We start from the raw sequence: 22,800 nt of genomic DNA on the forward strand, positions 1-22,800 counted from the left end.
AGGGACTTTCCATGAAGCCAGCACATATCCGGATCCATTTAAGTGTAGTAACCTCCCTGTGGCCCTCATTACAGGGCTTCATATATACGGCTCAGTATAAATAACCAGGTTTCTTGTTAGAGATGTTACATTTTTATAAGCAGTAATACATTTGTCTTCCTCAGATGAATTGGACAGCTCCATATTGCAGACGTGTCGCTGTCTGTGTAGCTGCTGGGAGCAACGGTGATCAATCACAGATCAGTGAGAAGACAGAGGGGGAAGTTATCAACACAATAAAAAAAGTGGGTGGGGCTTAGTATAAGGGGAGGGTCTACCCACACCCCGGCAATCACTACAAAAGTTCGTAGCTGGAGTAGATTTTCCTTTTCTAGACTGCGCCTAATTTATTATTTCTTTATAAATCCGACGCATTTTACTCTAGGGCTCTTTAGATTAAGACTTGCATATGAAACACCAGTCTTAATATATTTCACCCATTATGTGCTTTTTTTTTACACTGGACTAATTGACATACATGGGAGCCTACAGGGCTGTTTTTAGGGGGTGGTATCCTGGGCAATTGCACAGGGCCCCCCTTTTGTAGTGAGCCTCTAAGAATGGAAACCCCAGGAGAAAACCTAAACCATCAGTAATAATTAGCAATGTGTGGTGGTATTATTTGGGAATTAGATTGCAGTATTGTGTGGGAACTCTATGGAAGCATTATGTGGGCTCTTTAAGGGAGTGCATATAATTTGGGCACTATATGGTAGTATTATGTGGGTTGTGCTTGGCATTATTATCGTGACACTTTATGGCGGTACCTACCTCCTGATGGAGCTAATGAGTAGAGATGCACGTGTCGGATTGTCCGTTAGGTCCACTGCTGCTCACCATGCAGTCGTCATGTCTAAGGGTAGGTGTTTACAATAGAGATCCCGCTAATCTATATGTATTGACTGCTCTCGGAAGCTTATAGGGGAGCATTTATTTGTATGATCAGGGTCTGTATTGACTTTGCTGATACTTATCATTGCTCGTAATATACATATCTAGAGCTCCATCTGGCTGGTAGAGCTTTACTCAATCCAGTACTTACTTAGTTTATACATATTTTGATATATATATATATATATATATATATATATATATATATATATATATATATATATTTATTTAATCCTTTTTTTTTTACTGTAGTGAGTTTTACATTTTGTTTGGCATGGGAGTAAATTCATTACTGATTTATACCCCATATGATTGCTATTGTACATTGCATTAATTGTAGCAGGGGTTTACTATCTGTTATCTACAGTGGCAGGGATGTTACCATCCTGTGCCCCTTTTGCTATGTTTCTCAGATTCTTAAATTGTGGCATTACTATGAATTATTTAATAAAGATATTGGGGCAGATTTACTATTAAAAATGTGCCATAATGCTGGCTCAAATGGAGACAAAATTCTGGAATACATGCTGTGCGCCCCATTTAATAGCGGTTTAATAAAAAAATGTTTTCATGCTCAAAATGAGGTGTTGCTTTGTTGGAGAGGGGTGTGACCATCGGGAATGGGCGTGACTTAAAATGTGACACTATGCACCAAAAATGTGCCAACATTTTTATGCAAAATTTTCCGTAAACGAAACCAAATAATAGGTGATATAAGGAAGAAAAAATTGTATAGTATGTCCAGCAAAATGCGCTAAATGCGCTAAATTTGTCATACAGCGTGCACCACTTTGATAAATTTGGCTCATTTTCTGACTGTTTTGTCTCAGTTTACGCTGTCTAAAACTTATACAGAATTAGTAAATCTGCCCTTATACTTTCTCTTTATGACTCTCATCCACAGCAGTTCTTGGAGTACTGCTGAGTGAAGGACCTGCGGCCGGAAGTGATAACACAGCATGATCTCGCGATTGAAGCTGAGATCACGCTGTGCTGTGAAGAGAGGACCTGTATGATGCTGATTGATGCTGATTGGACAGCGTCATACAGTTTCTTTCACACCCAGAGTGAAAATAAGATGTAACCTCCTATTTGGCTATTAGGGTATGTTCACCCGGCCTATTTTCAGACGTTTTTGGGGCCGTAAACACCCAGAAAAACGGCTAAAAATACGGAGGCTGAACGCCTACACACATCTGCCCATTGATTTCAATGGGAAAAACTGCGGTTTGTTCCGACGGGGACTTTTTTTACGCGGCCGGTTTTTAAAAAGGTCCCGTAAAAAAAAATGCCTCGTAAAAAGAAGTGCATGTCACTTCTTGAGCCATTTTTGTAGCCGTTTTTCATTGGGTCAATAGAAAAACAGCTCCAAAAATGGCCGTAAAAAAACGCAAAAAAGGCTGAAAATCAGAGGCTGTCTCCCCTGAAAACAGCTCCTTATTTTACAGCTGTTTTTTGTTTGCCGTGTGAACATACCCTTAGAGCCAAATTAGCATATGTATAAAAATTAACAAAACTTTTAAAATATTAAACATTTTTTTAAAACAAATCACACTGTAGTTATCAGCATCATAGCGCCTATTACATTAGTAACGCCTCATGCACACAACCGTTGTGCCACTCGGGCTGTTTTTGACGGCATCCGAGTGGCACCCGATAGTCTTCACGGACCCATTCACTTTAGCGGGTGAATCGGGTCCGTGAAAAATGATCCGAGTCTCCGATCCGAGGAAAGATAGGACATGTCCTGATGGATCACTGACGGGACTCGGCCGGCGCACACGGTCGTGTGCATGAGGCGTTGGGAGATAGGGAATTAATAAACTGGTGACAGAGTCCCTTTAAGTTAAAGTCAGCTAATTTCCCATTTTTTTCCATACCAGCTATAAATATTTGCAAATAATTGCGAGCGAGCGTGTGATTCATGGTTTGTGTAAACACGTCTGTAGCAGGGTAGCAGTACCAGCCTCAAGATGCCTGGTTTAATAAGTAATCATCACAGCTGCTGCTTTCCTGGCATAAAACGTACACATTCCAGTGAGAACTTCTGAGGCGGGAGAACAGGCAGTGCCGAAAAAATGGCTGCACAGCACAATGTTATCTCGAATCTCCGCTAAGGAACACGGCTTTGTTTACTGTCACGCAACGAAATCTACTATGAATGGCTTATTGTAATTTACTACGTACAAGTGACACTGTCCATGAAACTTACGAGAAGGAAAAAAAAAAATTCAAACATAAAACAGGATTGATATGTGCAGACATGCAGTAAAATTGCAGGATTACGTTGATCGCAATGCCTCCCTATGGGAAACAGGGTTGCGGACAACCTTGCGTCTATCGCAAAAGTCGGACACATTGTGTTCTGGTTAATCCTGCGATCAAATGTCAATGCCCTTTTACACGAGCCAATGATCGGGAAAACGAGCATTTATATGATCGCTCGTTCCTGATCATTGCGCTCGTTCATCGGCTGATTGTATCGTTTATGCAGCAATAAATATTATTGTTGTCGGCAGCATATCTCCCTGTGTAAACATAGAGATGTGCTGCCGACATGATGGAAACATATGGGGACGAACGATTGTAGTAACGATCGCTCGTCCCCATACATAACCAATCATTGCTCCGCGTAAAAAGAGCAAATGAGCGCCAATCAACGAGCTGTCTCGATGATCGGCGCTCGTTTTCATAGCCCACATTGACCCATGTAAAAGGACCTTTAGGGTAAGGCCACACGTAGCGGCCCTGACACGGTCGCAACGCGGCCAACAACCGTGATGGCACTATGTAGGCGCAGCTGTCAAATACCTTGTTATGGGGTATTCTGGTTACACGCTCATGCGCACTGCCGCTCCATTCATTCTCTATGGGAGCGCCGGAGATAGCCGAGTGCAGTGTTCGGGTTTTTCCGGCGCTGCCATAGAGAATGAATAGGGGGTAACTTGTTGTAACTTGCAAAATCGTGCGCCCATAAAGGGTGTGTTAATTCATGGCCGCACGATTCTGCAGATAAAGGGACGGTTTACCCGCATTAACGTGCGGCCACTAACAGGCTGTTTGACAGCCGCACCGTGTCAGGGCCACTCCGTGTGACCTTACCCTTAGAATTCTGCTGGTTTCCTGTTTCGGGTGTATTGTGGAAGTTCATTATGGACTCTTTTAATATTGGCATCATAGCTTACATTTTTACAGGATCCAAGACAGATTGTAATCTATCATGTTCCATTTCTAGGATCTGTTATTATTCATTAGGTTATGTTCACACGTGTTGGATTTGCATTAGGCCAAGATTACACACGCAGTGTTTAAGCAGTTCCTGGTGTTTTTTTTGGCTCAGTTTTCTAGCCAGGCCAGAAGTGAAAAAGTATGACGAAAGGACTGATGCATCTCCTTTCTTTTGAGTGTTTGGGTATGCTCACACGGCCTATTTTCGGCCGTTTTTCGGGCCGTAAACGCCCGAAAAATGGCCGAAAAAACGGCAGCAGAACGCCTCCAAACATCTGTCCATTGATTTCAATGGGAAAAACTGCGTTCTGTTCCGACGGGCCATTTTTTTACGTGGCCATTTTGAAAAACGGCCATGTAAAAAAACTGCCGCGAAAAAAAAGTGCAGGTCACTTCTCGGGACGTCTTTGGAGCCGTTTTTCATAGACTCTATAAAAAACAGCTCCAAAAACGGCCGTAAAAAACGCTGGGAAAATCGCGAGTGGCTTAAAAAAACATCTGAAAATCAGGAGCTGTTTTCCTTTGAAAACAACTCTGTATTTTCAGACGTTTTTGAGTTTGTGTGTGAACATACTCTTAGGCTCAAAAGCTGAGCCAAAAACTGAATCAAAACTGATCTACGCCGCCGTGGAATTTTCAGAATTTTTTGCTGCGGATACGCTAGAAGATCTGCATGAGGACTAACTCCATCATAATTCAATGTAATCTGCATTTTTTTCTGTGCAGAATCCACGGGAATAAGGGCAGATTCAGACATGGCGGAATTGCTGTGGAATTCTCCAGCGTCCGTTTTTTACAATTGTTTCTATACATTTTTAGGAAAGTTAGTTCAGACATTGCGGAAAACTCCGCTGCGGACCATAGGCTGCGGTGTGGAATTTTCAGTCCGCAGCATGCACTGTCTGTTGCAGAGAAGAAGCGGAATTTCACTGCGGATTTCAGCTTTTGCAATGCAAAAACTGAAATCTGTGGCAGCAACGTCTGAATTACCTGTCAAATATGCAAATGTTGGTGCAGATTCGTTTCGTAATTGCCCCAAATCTGCACCAACATTTGCAGCGGAAAATTTCTGCCACGTCTGAACGTGCCCTTATGAACATGCTTTGGATTTTCAAATCTGCAGCATATTTATTATACTTTGCTGACTTTTCGGACCATGGGAATGGGGTTACAAAAACCCCATTTAGTTTCATTGGATGCTGAATATCAGCAGATTTGGTGAGGATTTAGGCGCAGAATCCGCTACTAATTACTCATCAAATCAAGAAGGTGTGAACATGACCTTAGGCCATGTCCTCACGGCGGATAATTTACACTGATTACGATGCGTCTTCTACATTGTAATCAACGTGTAAAGCCTCCCATTGTTTTCAATGAATTTTCAGTGATGTCAGGGGCAAATCTGGATGCAAAAAAAGTGCAGTTTTTACTGCAAGCCCGCAGTAGAAATCCGAGGATTAGCCTCAGGTTTCTGCAACGGAATTCCAGATAAACCCCCCCCCCCCCCCTCTAATTTTTTCTTAGGAAAAATACTCCATGTGAACATGTCCTTAGGGTCAGTTTCAATTTTCCTCATTTACTTATAATTAAAATGGTATATTTACTAAGTGGGATAGATGAATGTAAATGTATACAGCAACTCCTTAGCTGCAACAGTCTTATGTAATAATTATTCACTCAGTGGGCTGTTATACTATAACATCTTGGTTATTTATCCCTTGTAAATGAAATTTCTTTAATTAATTGACAAAAAATTTAATTTCCAGCAGGACTTCAGCTTCTTTCAATGACCAGCTTTATTTATATGTACATTTGAGAAACAGCTTAGCGTTCATATAACAACCCCGCCTCCAACCAAGATACCCAAACTATGGAAACCAACAAAATGGCCGAGACTCCCACGTATGGCGACGCTTTTAGTTTACTACATTGCGCATGCTCGCTTTATACTGTCGCTTACCTAACGTCATGCCTCCGAATCCTGACCCGGAAGTGCTCGTCGGCTCCTCTCCCTTTTCCGGTGCTTAGGCGGCGTGCGATAGAAGGCCGTGTAGCCATGAGTGTCCCGGCTTTTATTGATGTGTCCGAGGAGGATCAGGTGAGGGGATTCTGGCAGCTTTGTGCAATGTCCACTCGTTCCTATCCCAAGTCCTAATGAAGCGATAGGACGCTGAATGGATAGGTGTGGATGAACTGGTGACAAAGCCTGAGCGTTTGCTGGGACTTTTGATTCAACAGCATATGGAGAAGTGAATATTCAGCATGGCTTTACGATCACTTGGTCACTGTCATGCGATTCAATCCAATTTCCAATAATCAGTGATGTGTGACTGTTGCTTTACAGATAAACTGTGGGAGAAAATGTGTGCAGTTGCCCATAGCAACCAATTAAATTTACGGCAATAAATGAGCTGATATCTGATTGGTTGTGGAGGAGTTACCCATGTCAGCCAATCAGATACCACCTCTTATTTTTCTGAGTCTCCCTGGAAAATGACAGCATCCTCCTGATTGGTTGCTTTGGGTAACCGCTTTTGTAAATAAAATTTCCCTATGGGAAACATGAGTAACAGATCCACTTTTTCCTTGCATTAGTTTAGCAAAATTTTCCTCGTAGTTTGGATCTTGCCATGTTTGCAAAACTTTGGGCGCCCAGTGCAGTTGCCGCTGTTACCATTGACTGCAACTCCTGTGTGACCCCGTGCCAGGGTGCCACCATTATACCAATACAGGAGCCAATGTACATGTGTAACCACAATAGTCATCCAATATTTGCATTGGCTGCTACTGGAATATTGGGCTATGGACCTGGAGACACCTTTGGGGAAGTCATGTCCCCCGCCAGCGGTAGAATGGGCACCCATGTAATACATAGACGACTTGAGTCTGCCAGAACGGGAGCTTTACAGAGGGGACCCCGCTCTATGACGTCTATATCCCATAATAGGGCATATTCACGGGGTTTGCCTTCTTGATTAAAATGACACTCCGGGCCAAAGCTGGTTAAGCGATGTGACTTTGTTTTTTACGTTTTCTGGACAGCGGCCAGTACCCCTCAACCCCCACTGTGCAGTGAACTACAACACCCATTCTCTTGAACACAGCGGGAGGTCGGGAGCGCCGTTGCGAAGGCAAAAAGCTGAAGGTTAAAGCGGATCTGTCATTTCTCCCAAGATTGTATTTTATGGAGAATACGAGTATTTAAAAAAAGTAGACCGTTCTGGAGCATATTTTCTTAGAACTCTGCGTTGTGCCATTCCTCTGTTATTCCTCCTAGAAATTTATAAATAATTTGACAACTGGGTGTTACCATTCCTCTTGTCAAAAGGGCGTGTTCCTACAGTCTCACTCCGGCAGCACTGATTGGCTATTGTCAGTCTGGATAAGGACACACCCCCAGCTGGTAACTCCCAGCTGTCAATTTATTCATAAGAGAAACGGCACAACGCAGAGTCCTAATACAAGCTGCTCCAGAATTATTTCATGGGGAATACAAGTATTTACTAAAACAGATGTCCGGAGAAGTAATAGGTCCTCTTGAAGTCCAGACACAGCAGAAATGTTCCACGGAGAATCCGTTTTACATGCACGTTTCACCCTTTGCATTGCAACAAAATGTGTGAAATGAGAAAAACAGGGTCGTCTTCTTCCAGAAACGGTCAACCGATGGGAGTTACAATGCGAGACAAGACTTCTGGACAAGATTAAGGCTGTTTCTGGGAGAAAGCACCTATGTTTTTCTAATTTCACCCATCCCCCATCAACGTCCTCAAGTGCATTTCTGCTGTCCAGGGAATTGCTGTGTCAGACTGCTGTTTGGTGATAAGGTTTTGTTGTCTCCTTTAAATAATTATTCCTCTCTTCCAGGCGGCAGAGCTTCGTGCATATTTGAAATCTAAAAGTGCAGAGATCTCAGAGGAGAATTCAGATGGAGGGCTTCACATTGACTTGGCCCAAATCATTGAGGCCTGTGATGTCTGCCTGAAGGAGGACGATAAAGGTACGGATGACAGTCGGCATAGTCGTCTCTGATGTCAGCCGTTCCTTGTTGTATGCGCCATCTAATGACTGTTGCGATGTTTCTCGCTCACAGATGTTGAGAGTATTATGAATAGTGTGGTGTCGCTGCTGCTGATACTGGAGCCAGATAAGCAGGAAGCTCTCATTGAAAGTCTATGTGAGAAACTTGTCAAATTTCGGGAAGGTGAACGTCCGTCATTAAGACTGCAACTGTGAGTAATCCCTCCCCAGTGTACTGCAAGGCACGGGCAAGATGCAAATCGTTTTCTCAAGGAGTGTATAGTCTAAGGCCCCATGCACACGACCGTAAGATCTGTCCGCAATTACGGACCCATTCATTTCTATTGACCACATATATTTACGGGAAGGCGAGCTGTAGAAAGCCTCCACCAATGATAGGATATGTCCTATCTATTGCTTTTTACGGATCGTTCTCCCATACTTTGTATAGGAGCACGGATAGAAAATGCGGGTGGCTGTCCGTGCCGCCAGCGGCTGGCCGTGCCCATAATCGCTGACTGTGATTACGGGCATGGCCGTGTGAATGGGGCCTAAGGTGTTCCTGTGCCAAGACTAGTATTTTCTGGACTACCCATAGATTGGTCTATTCGCTGCCGGACATATACATACATGTCCCATCAAAATGGTCTAGGATAATAATAATTCTGAACTAAGGATTTTCTATTTAGGTGATAATTCTTGGTCCTCCTGTCATGGGTGTCACTATCTGGTCACGTTAACCGGTCACCTCTCCTATATGTATGATTTAGTAAATTCTTGTATCCCGCATGAAATAGCAATTCTGGAGCAGCTTTTCTCATAACTCTGCCTTGTGCCGTTCCTGTTATTCCTCCTGAATATGGATGAACATTTTGACGTCTGTTCTCTACGCTGGTATCTTCCTTCCTTTTTATTTTTTGCTTAAATTGCCCAGCCAAACTTTTATGGGAGGTCTAGAAACCGTGTAGAAAGAGAAGCTTGGCTGTTTCCAGAAAACCCAGCCACCTTGTCAGTCAGTGGCCGGAGCCCAGCACAGAAGGTAGGAAGGGCGTCAAGGGGCCCCGTTCTTGAGGAAGATGCAGGTTCCACCTCTGGGACCTGCACCTATTCGACAAGTATGGCATATCTTGTGGATCTGCTATAAATGTCTGAGCTGGGAATACCCCTAGAACCCTTTGAATGGTGCGATCAACGCTGATTGCGGCATTCAAAGGAAGAGACTGGGAGGGGGTCCTTTTGATAACCTCCAAAAATCTGAGCCCATACCTAGTATGGGCAGAGGGTCCAGTGAAGGCCCCCATGGCTGTCTGACCATACCGCCTGTTGTTAGGGCATACTTTGGTATTAGAAGTACAAAGGCTAATGTATCGGCATATAGATATCTGCCGCTATATTATAGTCGAAAATCAAGTCATGTTGAGGAAAAAAAAGTTAAAAAAACACACACACGTTTTCATTTGTTTTACAAACAAACTTTATTAAATAGAAGTCCAAAAATCGAAAATAATACAGATGCATTTGGTATCTTCACCATCGTAACCACCTGTACGATACATTTACAGCGTCATTTATGATCGTTGTAAACCATAAAAAATAAAATTGCAACAAAATATTTATTTTTTTATATCTGGCAAATATGACACTTACATAAATTACAACTCGTCCCACAAAAAAGAACGCGTCATACAGCTGCATTGATCAAAAAATGTAACCGTTGTACCTGCTAGAATGCAAAGAGGAGAAATAAAATAAAAAATCCTCAGGCTTCAAGGAGTTAAATCGCAGATTTTTCTTTATTTTATTTTTTTGTAGACCGCATTGATCCTGATACATCTTCAGCCAGTTTAATGCATTATTGTATTTTTTTTTTTTGCATCTTGTTTCAAGTATTCCGTATGATTCTTTACAGGTTGAGCAATCTTTTCCATGGCATGGATAAGAGCACCCCGGTCAGGTACATGGTGTACTGTGCCCTCATAAAGGTGGCAACTACCTGTGGAGCGATAGTATACATTCCAACAGATCTTGACCAGGTCAGTGCCCTCCTCATGTGATGAGATATGTATATATATTTGTATCAGTGCTACATTTTTTTTTCTTACGGTATTTTATATACTTTAGGTTCGGAAATGGATCATTGACTGGGACCTCAGCACAGAAAAGAAGCACATTATGCTCCGACTGCTCTATGAGGCACTTGTGGAATGCAAAAAGAGGTACTTGGCTTTCAGATAAGAAGCAGGGTACATATACCTCTGCTTGCTTTGAGGTGGTTGAACAGTACAGTGTTTCATGCTTATGCAAAAGTTAACCTTGGTAAAACTAGCATATAATGGCTGATGCTGCTCAAATTACCGTCCAGCTGTCTAAGTCGGCTGAACCCTTTGGTGTTGGCGGGATCGGATTTGTTTTTCCGCCTCCGGCAGTGCTAAATGCACCAAATATATTTAGAGGTGTGCGCCTTTTAATAAATCACGGCGACTAGTACTCCAGTCTCAGAAAAGGTCGACCTGTGTGTCAGAAATGTTCTGTATGATGTAGGAGGGCTTTAGTGTCCCCCACCCCTCATTGGCCTTGTTCATACCTTACCAGTGTCCCAAACGGCAGCTACAATCTGGGTGCTCCGCTGCCTGCACCGGCTGTCATTCATAAAGGCTGATGCTGTAGCATTGGTGTGTAGGTCCCCCTCCCCTCCTGACTGTTTTGGGTGTATACAGACCAGTTAGGTTATGAGTTTTGAAGTAGGGACTAATGTAAATGAGATGTTCGTGCAATGAAAAGATTGGGCAGTGTCATTTTTGCGGTTGGGAGAACAATTCACACGAACAGGTGTCAAATCAGCCGTGAAAAACATCCTATTTGCATCCGTGCGGTACCCGATTTCACAGATCCCTCATAGACGTCAATCTATTGAGGGACTAGTGAAAATGGGCAAAAATAGGACATGTCCTATTTTTTCACGGGCTGTTCACACGGTCCATTTAAAAAACCGGTCCCATGGAAGTACGTTCGTTTTAATGCAGCCGTGTGACGGCCGTCAAAAAATAAAAACGTCCGTCACGTGGCCGATTATCCCGTGTGAATAAGCCCTAGGATTGATGAATTGGCAGTAAAAAATAAACACCGATGCTGATGTGATGCAAGAGGATAATTTAGGAACTTCTGCTCTCTGTTCATGGTCCCGCATCACTGATTCCCGTCATCTAGAGTTGTCCGACCATAACAAATTATCCCCTATCCACGTTATAGGTGATTAACTGTTTGATTGCTGGGACCCGCTACCTTTTACAAGAACGGGGATACCAAGTCCACTGCATGCCCGATGCTGCACAATTCATTCTCCATGGGACTGACCGAGATCCCAGCGCAGATAAAACATTTTCTGGTGAATCAGCTTAGCAATTATATCAAAGGAAAATGTCGCTGTTCTGTGTGTGACGAGCGGACGTTATGGTCGCTGCTGCTTCTCTCCGTCGGCGTGTCTGTGTAGAAGATTATACGCAGTCCTGCTCAGTTGTGTGGCAGGAGGTTTACCCAAAACATAAAGGAACTGATTGCAATGAATAGAATGTCAATGAAAAACGTTTTTGGGGGGTCTGTCTGACGTGTGATCACGACAAAGAGCGGTTCTCACTCTGAAATAGACGGTGTGTCCGCGCAATATACAGAAGGTCTATACCTCTCAAAGGATGCCAAAATGAACACTGGTCACCACGTTCCCCTGCTGATAAGTTGATTGAGTCCCAGCAGTGGACCCCCCCCCCGGCCCAAAAGCTCACTGTCGGGGGGGCGACGAATGTTTTTATTAATTACGTGGATCAGTTTAACTTTCCGATATATCAGAACTGATCAGTTGATGGCTTTGTATGTACAGGGTTTTGCCAACGTGTTCCCTTGGTTTTGCATGTGGCCGTCAGTCTATTCACATCTTGTTTCTACTCTCTTTAGAGTCCTTATTGTCTGATTTAGATTCCTTTTATAATTGCATTTGTGTATCTAGATTCGTGTTTGCACCTGAACCCTGACATAAGCCTTTTCTTTACAGTGAGGAAGCCGCTAAAGTGATGGTGGAGCTACTGGGAAGTTACACGGATGACAACGCGTCTCAGGCCCGTGTAGATGCACATAAGTAATATATCTTCTATCTATCTCATATCTATCTCTCTCATTTCTCTCTCTCTCTCTCTCTCTCTCTCTCTCTCTCTCTCTCTCTCTCTCTCTCTCTCTCTCTCTCTCTCTCTCTCTCTCTCTCTCTCTCTCTCTCTCTCTCTCTCTCTCTCTCTCTCTCTCTCTCTCTCTCTCTCTCTCTCTCTCTCTCTCTCTCTCTCTCTCATTTCTATCTATCTCTCTCTCTCTCATATCTATCTATCTCTCTCTCTCTCATATCTATCTATCTCCTATCTCTCTCATATCTATCTATCTCCTATCTCTCTCATATCTATCTCTCTCATATCTATCTCCTTCTATCTATCATCCTCTAAGCAGGAGCTGTAACTGAATACAGCTGGGATCCGAAAACATTTAGACCCCAGCTGTTTAACCCTTTGATCGCCGCAGACCGTGACCGTGGCAAGATCGAAGGTAGTTTCCCTCTTTGATGTCGTCATCGGAAACCCGGTGATCAAAGAGCAGGGAATCCCTCTGCAGTCAGCCCTGGGGACCTAGAATGGACCCCAGGGCTGCCTGTTCAGTTTGCCTGCTGTTGGGGCACACTATGTGCTGCCCTAATAGCAGCCTGTGTCAGTGACACAGTGTAATGTATTCGCATACAGGAGTATGCTAATACATTACAAGTAAATAATAAAGTTATAAATAGTTACTTTTTAATCACATTAAGAGATGACAAAAAAAGTCATTATTTTGCATAAAATTTTATTGCCCCTACACTAAATCTAAACAAAAAAAACTAAAAATATTCGGTATCTAAATGACCCTAATAACCTGAACAATTAACCTAACGGGTTATTTAGTGTGAAACATAAACAGGATAAAAAATAAACAAGAAAAACAATGCCAAATTTCTCCCGCATAAAACAAGGCCTCATACGGTCACGTCAACGAAAAAATAAAAAAAAAGTTATGGCTGCAGAGAAGTAAAAACGAAAAAATGTAGCTGGTCATTAAACACCTTTTCAGGCCCGGTCATTAAGGGGTTAAAAATATTTGTGTGGATTTGATGAAGGGGGATGGGGTTGAACGCATGATGATAATGATTTGGTTCCATTATAGCGTGTCCTTAGTTTGTTTTTGTTTTTTTTTACTTAGATGCATTGTGAGAGCTTTAAAGGATCCCAAGAAGTTCTTGCTTGATCACCTTCTCGCTCTGAAACCAGTGAAATTTTTGGAAGGGGAACTTATTCACGATGTAAGTAACATTTTGTTTTCCTAATATGAAAAGGGGATGTCCCATAATAGACCTTTATCCACAGTATAGGAAAAATGTCAGATCGCTGAGCCCCCCCCCCCCCCCCGTCACTGCTCACTGAACAACTGCGGTGAGGGGAACTTTGAGTAATAGCGGTGGAGCAAGGACCCTACCATTACATTCAATGTCCGTCTATAAGGGCTGACGGAAACAGCCGGGCGCTGTACTCTGCGGTTTGTCAGTTCCAGAGATATTGAATGGAGTTGCACCGAATATGCTTGACCGCCGCTCCATTCAAAGTTCTCTAGGGGGCCCGGCAACCCGTTTTAATGTTCGGTGGGGTCCCAGTGGAAGGGCCTCTTGCGATCAGACACCTGTCAATAGGTGATATGTCTGTGGGGGGACAACCCCTTTTAACATTGAAGAGAATGGTGGCATCAGCAGAAGCTACTTATAATATACATGTAGCCTTTATTTCTTCATGAAAAAATGTAAAAAAACAAAAATAACATTCCTGTTTTTTTTTTCTAAGCTCCTGACGATATTCGTGAGTGCGAAGCTTTCTTCGTATGTCAAGTTTTACCAGAATAACAAAGATTTTATTGATTCTCTGGGTAAGTGAACTTGTGACCTGTAAAGTACCTCAATCATTGTAGTATTGAAACAATATCTGGGTGTTTTCAGTCCATGCTGCATCCCAAATGAAAGTTTTTTTTATTTCTAATGGGTCCGCACCTATTTTCCTATATATTGTAACATGGACCAAAAACACCGCCGTGCCCTTAGGGACGGGACGTGATGGTCACATAATAAAAAAAAAAAGTGTCTTGCTGAGGAATTAAACTTGTCATATTGCCTGAAGGGACACAATTGCAGTAACTATGTCCTACATTTATATACATTGTCGCAGTTTACCATTAATTTAACCCTTTAGAGGAGTGGCTGGAGTCCCGTTACATAATTAATGACCAAATAATTTGGTTGTCTGCAATAAAGAATGAAAATTGTTCAGCAAACCCACTAAGTGGACACATCGTGCTGTCATTTATCTCCTGATATGCTGCTCCGTCCTTCATATGTCTAAGGAAATCCTATGCTCTTGTTATGGGGAGAGCCTAGTTTACTTAATAGAGGCCAAGAAGTATCTGTCATCCCTGTTTTGGCAAAAAAAATAATAATATTCCCACAGGCAGCAAAAGCTCCACACTGGATGTGTGATCCGAGACTAGTTGTATTTCTCGTCAGCAATGTGACGTCCGTGTTATCAGGATGTGCAAAATTCACTTGTACAGTGTTTAGCAGGTTGAGTTTTGCGGCAGTCTTGGACTATTGCGTGGCGCATCTTCTAGGATTTTACTCTGGAGCATCTCTGTCACATTTTCTAGTAGACTGCCATCCAGGCACCATGCCCTGTGTACCCAAACACTTACCAGATTGTGGGAGAATCTTTTACTATGGCCACTTGAAATGGATTTTTTTGGTTTTAATAAATAAAGTATTTTTCTAATATTCGTCGTGTATCAATTCTTCACTGTTTCCAAGATCTCCGTTTGCAGTCATTTAATGGGACCCTTCATTGCTTGCTTCAAGAGGATGAATATTTGCCTGGTTGGGTGGTGATCACACATGTGCCTGGCGATGGGTTTGATAACTAACAAACTGTGCATTTATGTGATCATCACATGACCATGACAGGTTTTCTGGAAGAATCAAGGTTCCCATTCAATGACTGCAAGCAGAGCAATCTGAGGAAATGATACACAAAGTATATAGAAAATGTTCTTTTTTTTTTTTTTATTCTAAGTTTTTGTTCAAACTGAAATTCCTCTTTTATATAGCGGGTTTAGACAGATTTTAGACCAATCAGAACTAATATGAATATCAAGGAAATGATGCTGTGCACGCACGCAAATCGCAGTATACTGTTTGCCATTGACGCTGAGACTTTACATAGACTATTATAATCACGGGGCAGTCAATAATATCCAACATATTTGACCTCCGTTTTGAAGTGGAGCTTGTGTAACTTTTTTCCTTCTGCTGAAAGTCAAAATGTGCTATTATGGCCAACTTCTATGTAATGGTATGGGCACCTTTTGGACTCGTGTCTCGATCCTCCTTTCTTCCCAGCATTTGCAGTCGGGACTTTTGGGCTGCCCCATTCACATATGAGCTGATCATCAACTGCCCCTCCCAAAAATAAATAATTAGAGGGTCCGGATAACTCCTCTGTGTAGGGGAAACTCTCTAGTATCTTCTCAGCCAATCAAACAGGAATACATGAAGCCATACAGTTGTATCTACTGTCGTTTTGGATGATGGATATTGGAATTCGGAACCATCGGTGATTGCGAGCTGTTTTTCTCCATTGCTATAGATTGATGATGGTGAAGACCGGCAGGTGCCTCCACATTTCTGCTCTCCATGCAGCGCGGGTGATTAAGAAAAGTGTCAATAGACTTGTAAGGAAAACACAAAACTGTAGACTTGGGGTCCTGCAAACTTGGCGCTCCCGTCTGTTGCTGTTAATTTGTTTCATAGCGTGCGTCCGTGTGATGGAATGTAATGTCAGCAGCTCTTTTATTTACAGACCAAGGGAAAAGGGAGTCGTCATTAACACTGAGCCGCTCCCCCATTCATGTGTAATTGACTGTTTCAAAAGAGCACAGGTCCATCAGCTATTGCGCGCATTACAATTACATTTTCCATATTGAATCCCTTCCCCCGGTCACCTCCATTCTACCTTTCTCTGGAAAGGGGTCAGAGCCAATGCCAAACAAGGTAAATGACGCATTTCAGAAATAAATACGCTGCGATTTTGACAACTAGATCTGACATGAGACGGGAGAAGCAATACACTGGAAATGTCGGTCTATTTACTGGATCATGCGTAAGAGGAAGCGAAGGTTCTTTTTCCCTTAATACAGATTTAAACATACAGGCCATAGCTTTGGATCCTTTTGTGCTGTTTGTCGGCTGCTCTGTTTACGACACAGTATATGTTTGCATGATTTAGTTTCCTGAGCGAATCTCTTCTGTGTGTTACAGCTGACACCCAGGATTAACGGCCAGGAAATGCGATCGCGGGGTGCCCATGGTTGTCATGGCCGCACAGGGGCCCAATGAAGACCCCCCCCCCCCCCCCAGGTCTGCCTTCTCTCTGCCTCTGTTAAGCCCTGCCACGGCTGAACAGAAACCTGGAAAAACGATCGCTGGTTCAAGTCCTATAGGGGGACTAAAAAATTTGTAAAAATAAAGTTTACAGTTTTAGTAGTAAAAATTAAAAAAAAGCCCTTTCACATTTTTCCTCTTAAAGTAATGTCAAATTAAAAAAAAAAAAAATTGGTATCGCTGTGTCTGTAAAAGCCCAAACTATAAGAATATAACATTAACTCGCACGGTAAATGCCATAAAAAACTAATTTAAAACGTCAAAATCGCTGTTTTTTGAGCACCTTACTCTAAAAATAAAAAAATAAATGGAATAGTGATCAAAAAGTTATGTACCAATAAGGGTATGTTCACACGCAGTGGTTTCAGACGTAATTCGGGTGTTTTATGCCTTGAATTAAGCCTGAAAAACCGCCCCTAATACGACTAGAAACATCTGTCCATTGCTTTTAATGGGAATTACGATGTTCTGTTCCCACGAGCCTTTATTTTACGCGTCCGTCAAAATACGGCGCGTAAAATGACGGTTCGTCAAAAGAAGTGCAGGACACTTGGGATTGTTTTTGGAGGCGTTTTTCATTGACTCCATTGAAAAACAGCTCCAAAAACCGCCGTGAAAAACGCAAGTTGTTAAAAAAAAAAAAAAAAGTCTGAAAATCAGGAGCTGTTTTCGCGTGAAAACGGTTCAGTATTTTCAGACGTTTTTGCTCACTGCGTTCGAACATACTCTAAAAGCTACAGCTCGTCCCGCAAAAAATAAGCCCTCGCACTGCTCAATCAACAAAGAAATAAAGTTATGGCTCTCTGTGGTGACACAAATTTTTTTTTTTTAACAAGTAGTGTTTTTTTCTTTGTAAAAGTAGTAAAATATATTTCAAAAAATCTGTCGATTTTGGTATCGCTTTAATCGTATTGAGCCACAAAATAAAGTTAAGTTGTCGTTTTTACCACACGGTGAAAGCCGTAAAAACTAAACACAAAAAACAATAGAGGAATCGCCGTTTTTTCCCAATTCCACCCCACAGGTTTCCCTAGTACATTATTTGGTACTTTAAGTGGTGGTAAATAACAACTACAACTCCTCCAGCAAAAAAAACAAAACCCTCACACCACTCCATTGACGGAAAATAAAAAAGTTTGGCTCTTGAAAAAACTAAAATGAAAAAGCAGAAAATTGCTTTGTCTCTAAGGGGTTAAGCCGCTATCATGCTCTGTGTTGAGCTGCCATAAAGGATTTTATTTTAGGGGTATGAACAGAGTACATCATTCCACATCTGCCTTGGGAGATCCCTGGGTGCTGTTTATCTGTTATGATTGATTTCTCAAAAATTTTTATTTGTAGCAAATGGAAGGGGGTCATAAATGCCTCACTTTACTGCATGCTGCAAAAAAAAACAAAACAGCATGCTCTATCATTGCGAATTTGCGGCAACGTCCAAAAATACACCCAGTGTGAACCTACATGAACAACATAGAAGCAGCTTTTGCTACCATTGTAAGCAGAGCTGGAAGAACTGATGACCTTGCAGCGTCTCACACATTCCCAGGATAGCCGGGCATTACCGAGCACTGGGTGAAGTTAATTGTACTGGGAAGTTTATTTTAGATGGCATCTAATTTGATTTGTGTTATTTCTCTGGTAGGAATGTGCTGATTCCTTGATTACTAATTAGAATTTAAGCATCACAATTTGTCATCCGGATCGCCCTCTCTTGTACACCTAATATTTCTTTGTGATCATCGGGCCGGTTTATGCTTTACACGTTAATCAGCCTTCATTTGTTAATTGTTAATTTGTGCTAATTGATTTTTATATTTTTGAGATGCTTGACCCAAATGCCTTATTTTGGTATCACATGTTGTCTCCTCTCTCGCTGTAATTACTGCTAATTAAACACTTACTTATTTACACATCTTGTAATGCAATAAACCCTGCGTTTTATGCATCCCAGCAGAGTAAATATTTATTTTCTCACATCAATTTAAATGAGAAGTGATACGAAGACAATTAATAGATAAAATAAAGGTAGAAAATAAGAATTCTTAATGCATTTTTACGTATTTAGTATCCTGTGGCGCGGTCATTATTGTATTGTGTAGATTTGTCTCCCTGTCTTTAAATATATTTACACACGTGCGTCCACTGCGCTGACACCAGATAGTCCAGCACTACTGTCCATTGTGAATACAAAGGGAAAGACCAGACCCGTGGGATTGAAGTTGTCAGACAGCAGAATTCTGGAAATTATTACTCAAAATAATCCGATGTAATCTATAGAACAGCTCTTTGGATTAGCGGGTTTATTTACGTTGATGTAATCCTTTTCCCTTTAGGTCTCTCACATGAGCAAAACATGGAAAAAATGCGGCTTCTTACGTTTATGGGAATGGCGGTAGAAAACAAGGAGATTTCATTTGATACTATTCAGCAGGAGCTGCAACTGGGGGCGGATGACGTGGAAGCGTTTGTAATTGATGGTAAGTCTCTCTCTCTTTGCATATACAGTACTTAAGATTTAAAACAATAAACTGAGCATGTGATGAAGCGATCCATAGGCGATAGCTAAATGTCTTCTATCTATATATCTTTTATGGTGACATTACTCTGAGGCAGTAGTGATAGTAATATGGGCTTACAAATCCTACATTTATAGCAGCGCTACTCACACTAGGCGACCCCCCCCCCTTCTCCTGTGCAGAGTCACATAGCAAGTCCTCATACACTCCTGTATCACAGATCTCGTCTCCCCCAGTAGCAATGCAGCTAGAGAATAGCTCCGTAATAAGACATTCAATGCAGCATGTTAGGTTTAGTTTTTTCCTGTTGTATTCATAGGGATCTGACAGAAGAAAGTTGCTTATGAAATCGGAGGCATAAAGCGGTACAGTAGGGTCCCATAGGAGTGTGACTGCCGTATTATGGCTCTGTACAGGGCCTGCTTCACACTGTATTTCCTGGACACCGTTCATGGAGCCGGACTCCTGGCTGCGACCTGGTCATTCATGATAACGTGAGTCGCTGCCTCCCCAAGGGACTACTGTCCTGTACTCTGCACCTGATTATAGTATGGGACAATGTTTCCGCAGGGAGGCAGTGACTTATCCCACCATAAATGAATATGATACTAGGAGCCTGGCTCCCTGAACTGTGTTCGATCTGGGACATACGGCCAATATAGGGTCCATATCTCACAGACCGAAGCAGGCCCAACTTGGAGGATGTACAGAGCCATAATATGCTCATGTGCATAAGCCCTAAGGTTGCCATGGATGGCCGGGTGAAATTTTGGCACGTATGCCAACCACTGGCAAGGCACCTTTTTAGAAAAAGTTTAGGTAGGCCTTAATTCATAGTCTTAGTTTGACATATATACTTTATGCAATGTTATTTTGTATCCCTTTCATTTTGATGTAATTTTAGCCGTGAAAACAAAGATGGTGTACAGCAAAATTGACCAGACAAATAAGAAAGTTGTTGTGAGGTAAGGCAATCATTTCCCTGCCGCAATCTAGACTTTTTTTATTTTATTTTTTAATTATTTCACATAATATATCTGTTTAATATTTTAGTCTGTTCCCATCATGTGCTTGTAGTTAAATGCTGCCTATTTATCATAATTTTATTAACGCCCAGAGCTGGATGTGATTAGCTTATTTAATGAAAGTGTCCTATTTTCCAGCACATTTCACTTAATGACCGTGAAAGTGGCCTGAATACTAATTAGCTGCACGTCTTTCTATAGTTGGGATTGCAAAATGGGAATTGTACTATGGAAGCGGCGGCACAGGATAACATGATTAAACTACACATGAAATAATTGCAAACAAATCTTGGCCATATTGTAGGATTGACATTTTTTTTTTCCCCCTTCCTATAGTCACAGCACACACAGAACCTTTGGAAAGCAGCAGTGGCAACAATTGTACGATATTCTCAACTCCTGGAAAATTAACTTAAACAAAGTGAAGAACAGTCTTCATAGTATTTCTGATGCTTGACCATCAAAATGAATATTGCAGCACCTCCGGACTAAGAACGTTTCAGCTGTGCCTCAAATCTCTGTACTCCTTCCATCACTCTCCAAGTCAAAGGGGATCTGAACTTGTCGAAGTAAGGGCGGATTTACACGAGCGCGTGCGTTTTGCGCACGCAAAAACTGCAGCGTTTTGCGTGCGAAAAATGCACTTGACAGCTCCGTGTGTCATGTTCATATGGTGCGCGGCTGCGTGCTTTTCGCGCAGCCGCCATCATTATGACACTCCGTTTGGATGTTTGTAAACTGAAAAGCACGTGGTGCTTTTCTGTTTACATTCATTCTTTTACTGCTGTTGCGCGAATAACGCGCGTCCCACGGAAGTGCTTCCGTGGGGTGCGTGTGATTTTCACACACCCATTGACTTCAATGGGTGCGTGATGCGCGAGAAATGTCGAAAAATAGAACGTCGTGAGTTTTACGCAGCGGCCTCACGCTGCGCAAAACTCACGGACAGTCTGCACTGCCCCATAGACTTGCATAGGTCCGTGCGACCCGTGTGAAAAACCACGCGGGCTGCACGGACGCAAATCACGTTCGTGTAAATCCGCCCTAAAGCTGTTTGATCATGAAGTAGTAAAGTCATTTTTCGATCTGCACCTTTTTTTTTTTTTTTCCTTTTATATAGTATTTGCAGCAAAAGATTTATTCATTGCGGTTGCTATCATATCTATAGCTAATATTTTTTTCTCTTACAATTTACGATCGGGAATTAAAGTTCTATAATGCAAAGTGGCTTTTTATCTCATGACTAAACAGATTTATTTAAAATAATTATTAACCCCTTAAGGACGCAGCCTAGTTTTGGCCTTAAGGCTCAGAGCCCATTTTTCAAATCTGACATATTTCACTTTATGTGGTAATAACGTGGGAATGCTTAAACCTACCCAAGCGATTCTGAGATTGTTTTCTCGTGACACATTGGGCTTCATGTTCGTGGTAAAATTTGGTCGATATATTCAGTGTTTATTGGTGAAAAATTGCAAAATTTAGAGAAAATTGTGAAAAAATTGCATTTTTCAGAATTTAAATGCATCTGCTTGTAAAACAGACGGTTATACCACCCACAATAGTCACTAGTTCACATTTCCCATATGTCTACTTTAGATTGGCATCGTTTTTTGAACATTCTTTTATTTTTCTTGGACGTTACAAGGCTTAGAACATAAACAGCAATTTCTCATATTTTTAAGAAAATGTCAAATGCCTTTTATTTAAGGTACCTGTTCAGTTCTGAAGTGGATTTGAGGGGCCTATGTATTAGAAACCCTGATAAAACACCCCATTTTAAAAACTAGACCCCTCAAAGTATTCAAAACAGCATTTAGAAAGTTTTTTAACCCTTCAGGCATTTCACAGGAATTAAAGCAAAGTGGAGGTGAACTTTGCAAATTTCATTTTTCTTGCGGAATTTCAATTTTATTCATTTTTTTTTCTGTAACACAGAAGGTTTTACCAGAGAAACACTACTAAATATGTATTGTCCAGATTCTGCAGTTTTTATAAATGTCCCACATGTGGCCCTACTGCGCTCGTGGACTAAAACACAAGCCCTAGAAGCAAAGAAGCACCTAGTGCATTTTGAGTCCTCTTTTTTATTAGAATATATTTTAGGCAGCATGCCAGGTTTGAAGAGGTGTTGAGGTGCCAAAACAGTAGGAATCCCCCAATAGTGACCCCATTTTGGAAACTACACCCCTCAAGGAATTCATTTATGGTTGTTGTTACTATTTTGACCGCACAGTTTTTTCACAGCACCTATTTGAATTGGGCTGTGAAATGAAAAAAATTTCATTTTTTCCAATAAAATGTCATTTGTGATCAAAATTTCTTATTTTCACAGGGAACAAAATACCCCATTTGGTTGCCCAATTTGTCCTTAGTGTGGCAATACCCCATTTGTGGTGATAAACTGCCGTTTGGGCCCATGGGAGGGCTCAGAAGGAAAGGAGCGCTATATGTTTGTTGGAGTCCAGATTTTGCTGGATTGGTTTTCGGGTGCCATGTCGCATTTGCAGAGCCTCAGGGGTATCAAAGCAATGGAAACCCACCA

The 22,800-nt window shown here is 41.8% G+C and overlaps 1 protein-coding gene across 2 annotated transcripts in view; it reads left to right on the forward strand.

The window, feature by feature from the left end:
• Positions 1-21,479, forward strand: part of EIF3M (eukaryotic translation initiation factor 3 subunit M) — an 81,819-nt gene extending 60,340 nt beyond the window's left edge. The window contains exons 1-11 of one of the 2 annotated variants that reach the window (XM_075837757.1): positions 6,148-6,256; positions 8,026-8,158; positions 8,252-8,390; positions 10,088-10,211; positions 10,300-10,394; positions 12,224-12,307; positions 13,444-13,543; positions 14,076-14,157; positions 19,048-19,191; positions 20,135-20,195; positions 20,592-21,479. In XM_075837757.1, coding sequence (XP_075693872.1) covers positions 6,215-6,256; positions 8,026-8,158; positions 8,252-8,390; positions 10,088-10,211; positions 10,300-10,394; positions 12,224-12,307; positions 13,444-13,543; positions 14,076-14,157; positions 19,048-19,191; positions 20,135-20,195; positions 20,592-20,712 — 1,125 coding nt within the window. In that variant the 5' untranslated portion in view covers positions 6,148-6,214 and the 3' untranslated portion in view covers positions 20,713-21,479. Of the gene's footprint in view, positions 1-6,147; positions 6,257-8,025; positions 8,159-8,251; positions 8,391-10,087; positions 10,212-10,299; positions 10,395-12,223; positions 12,308-13,443; positions 13,544-14,075; positions 14,158-19,047; positions 19,192-20,134; positions 20,196-20,591 lie in introns of those variants that run through there. The other variant, XM_075837758.1, reaches the window with a different exon arrangement.
• Positions 21,480-22,800: the final 1,321 nt, after the last annotated feature.

This window comes from Rhinoderma darwinii, chromosome 9, assembly GCF_050947455.1.
Source record: "Rhinoderma darwinii isolate aRhiDar2 chromosome 9, aRhiDar2.hap1, whole genome shotgun sequence".
Taxonomy (NCBI): domain Eukaryota; kingdom Metazoa; phylum Chordata; class Amphibia; order Anura; family Rhinodermatidae; genus Rhinoderma; species Rhinoderma darwinii.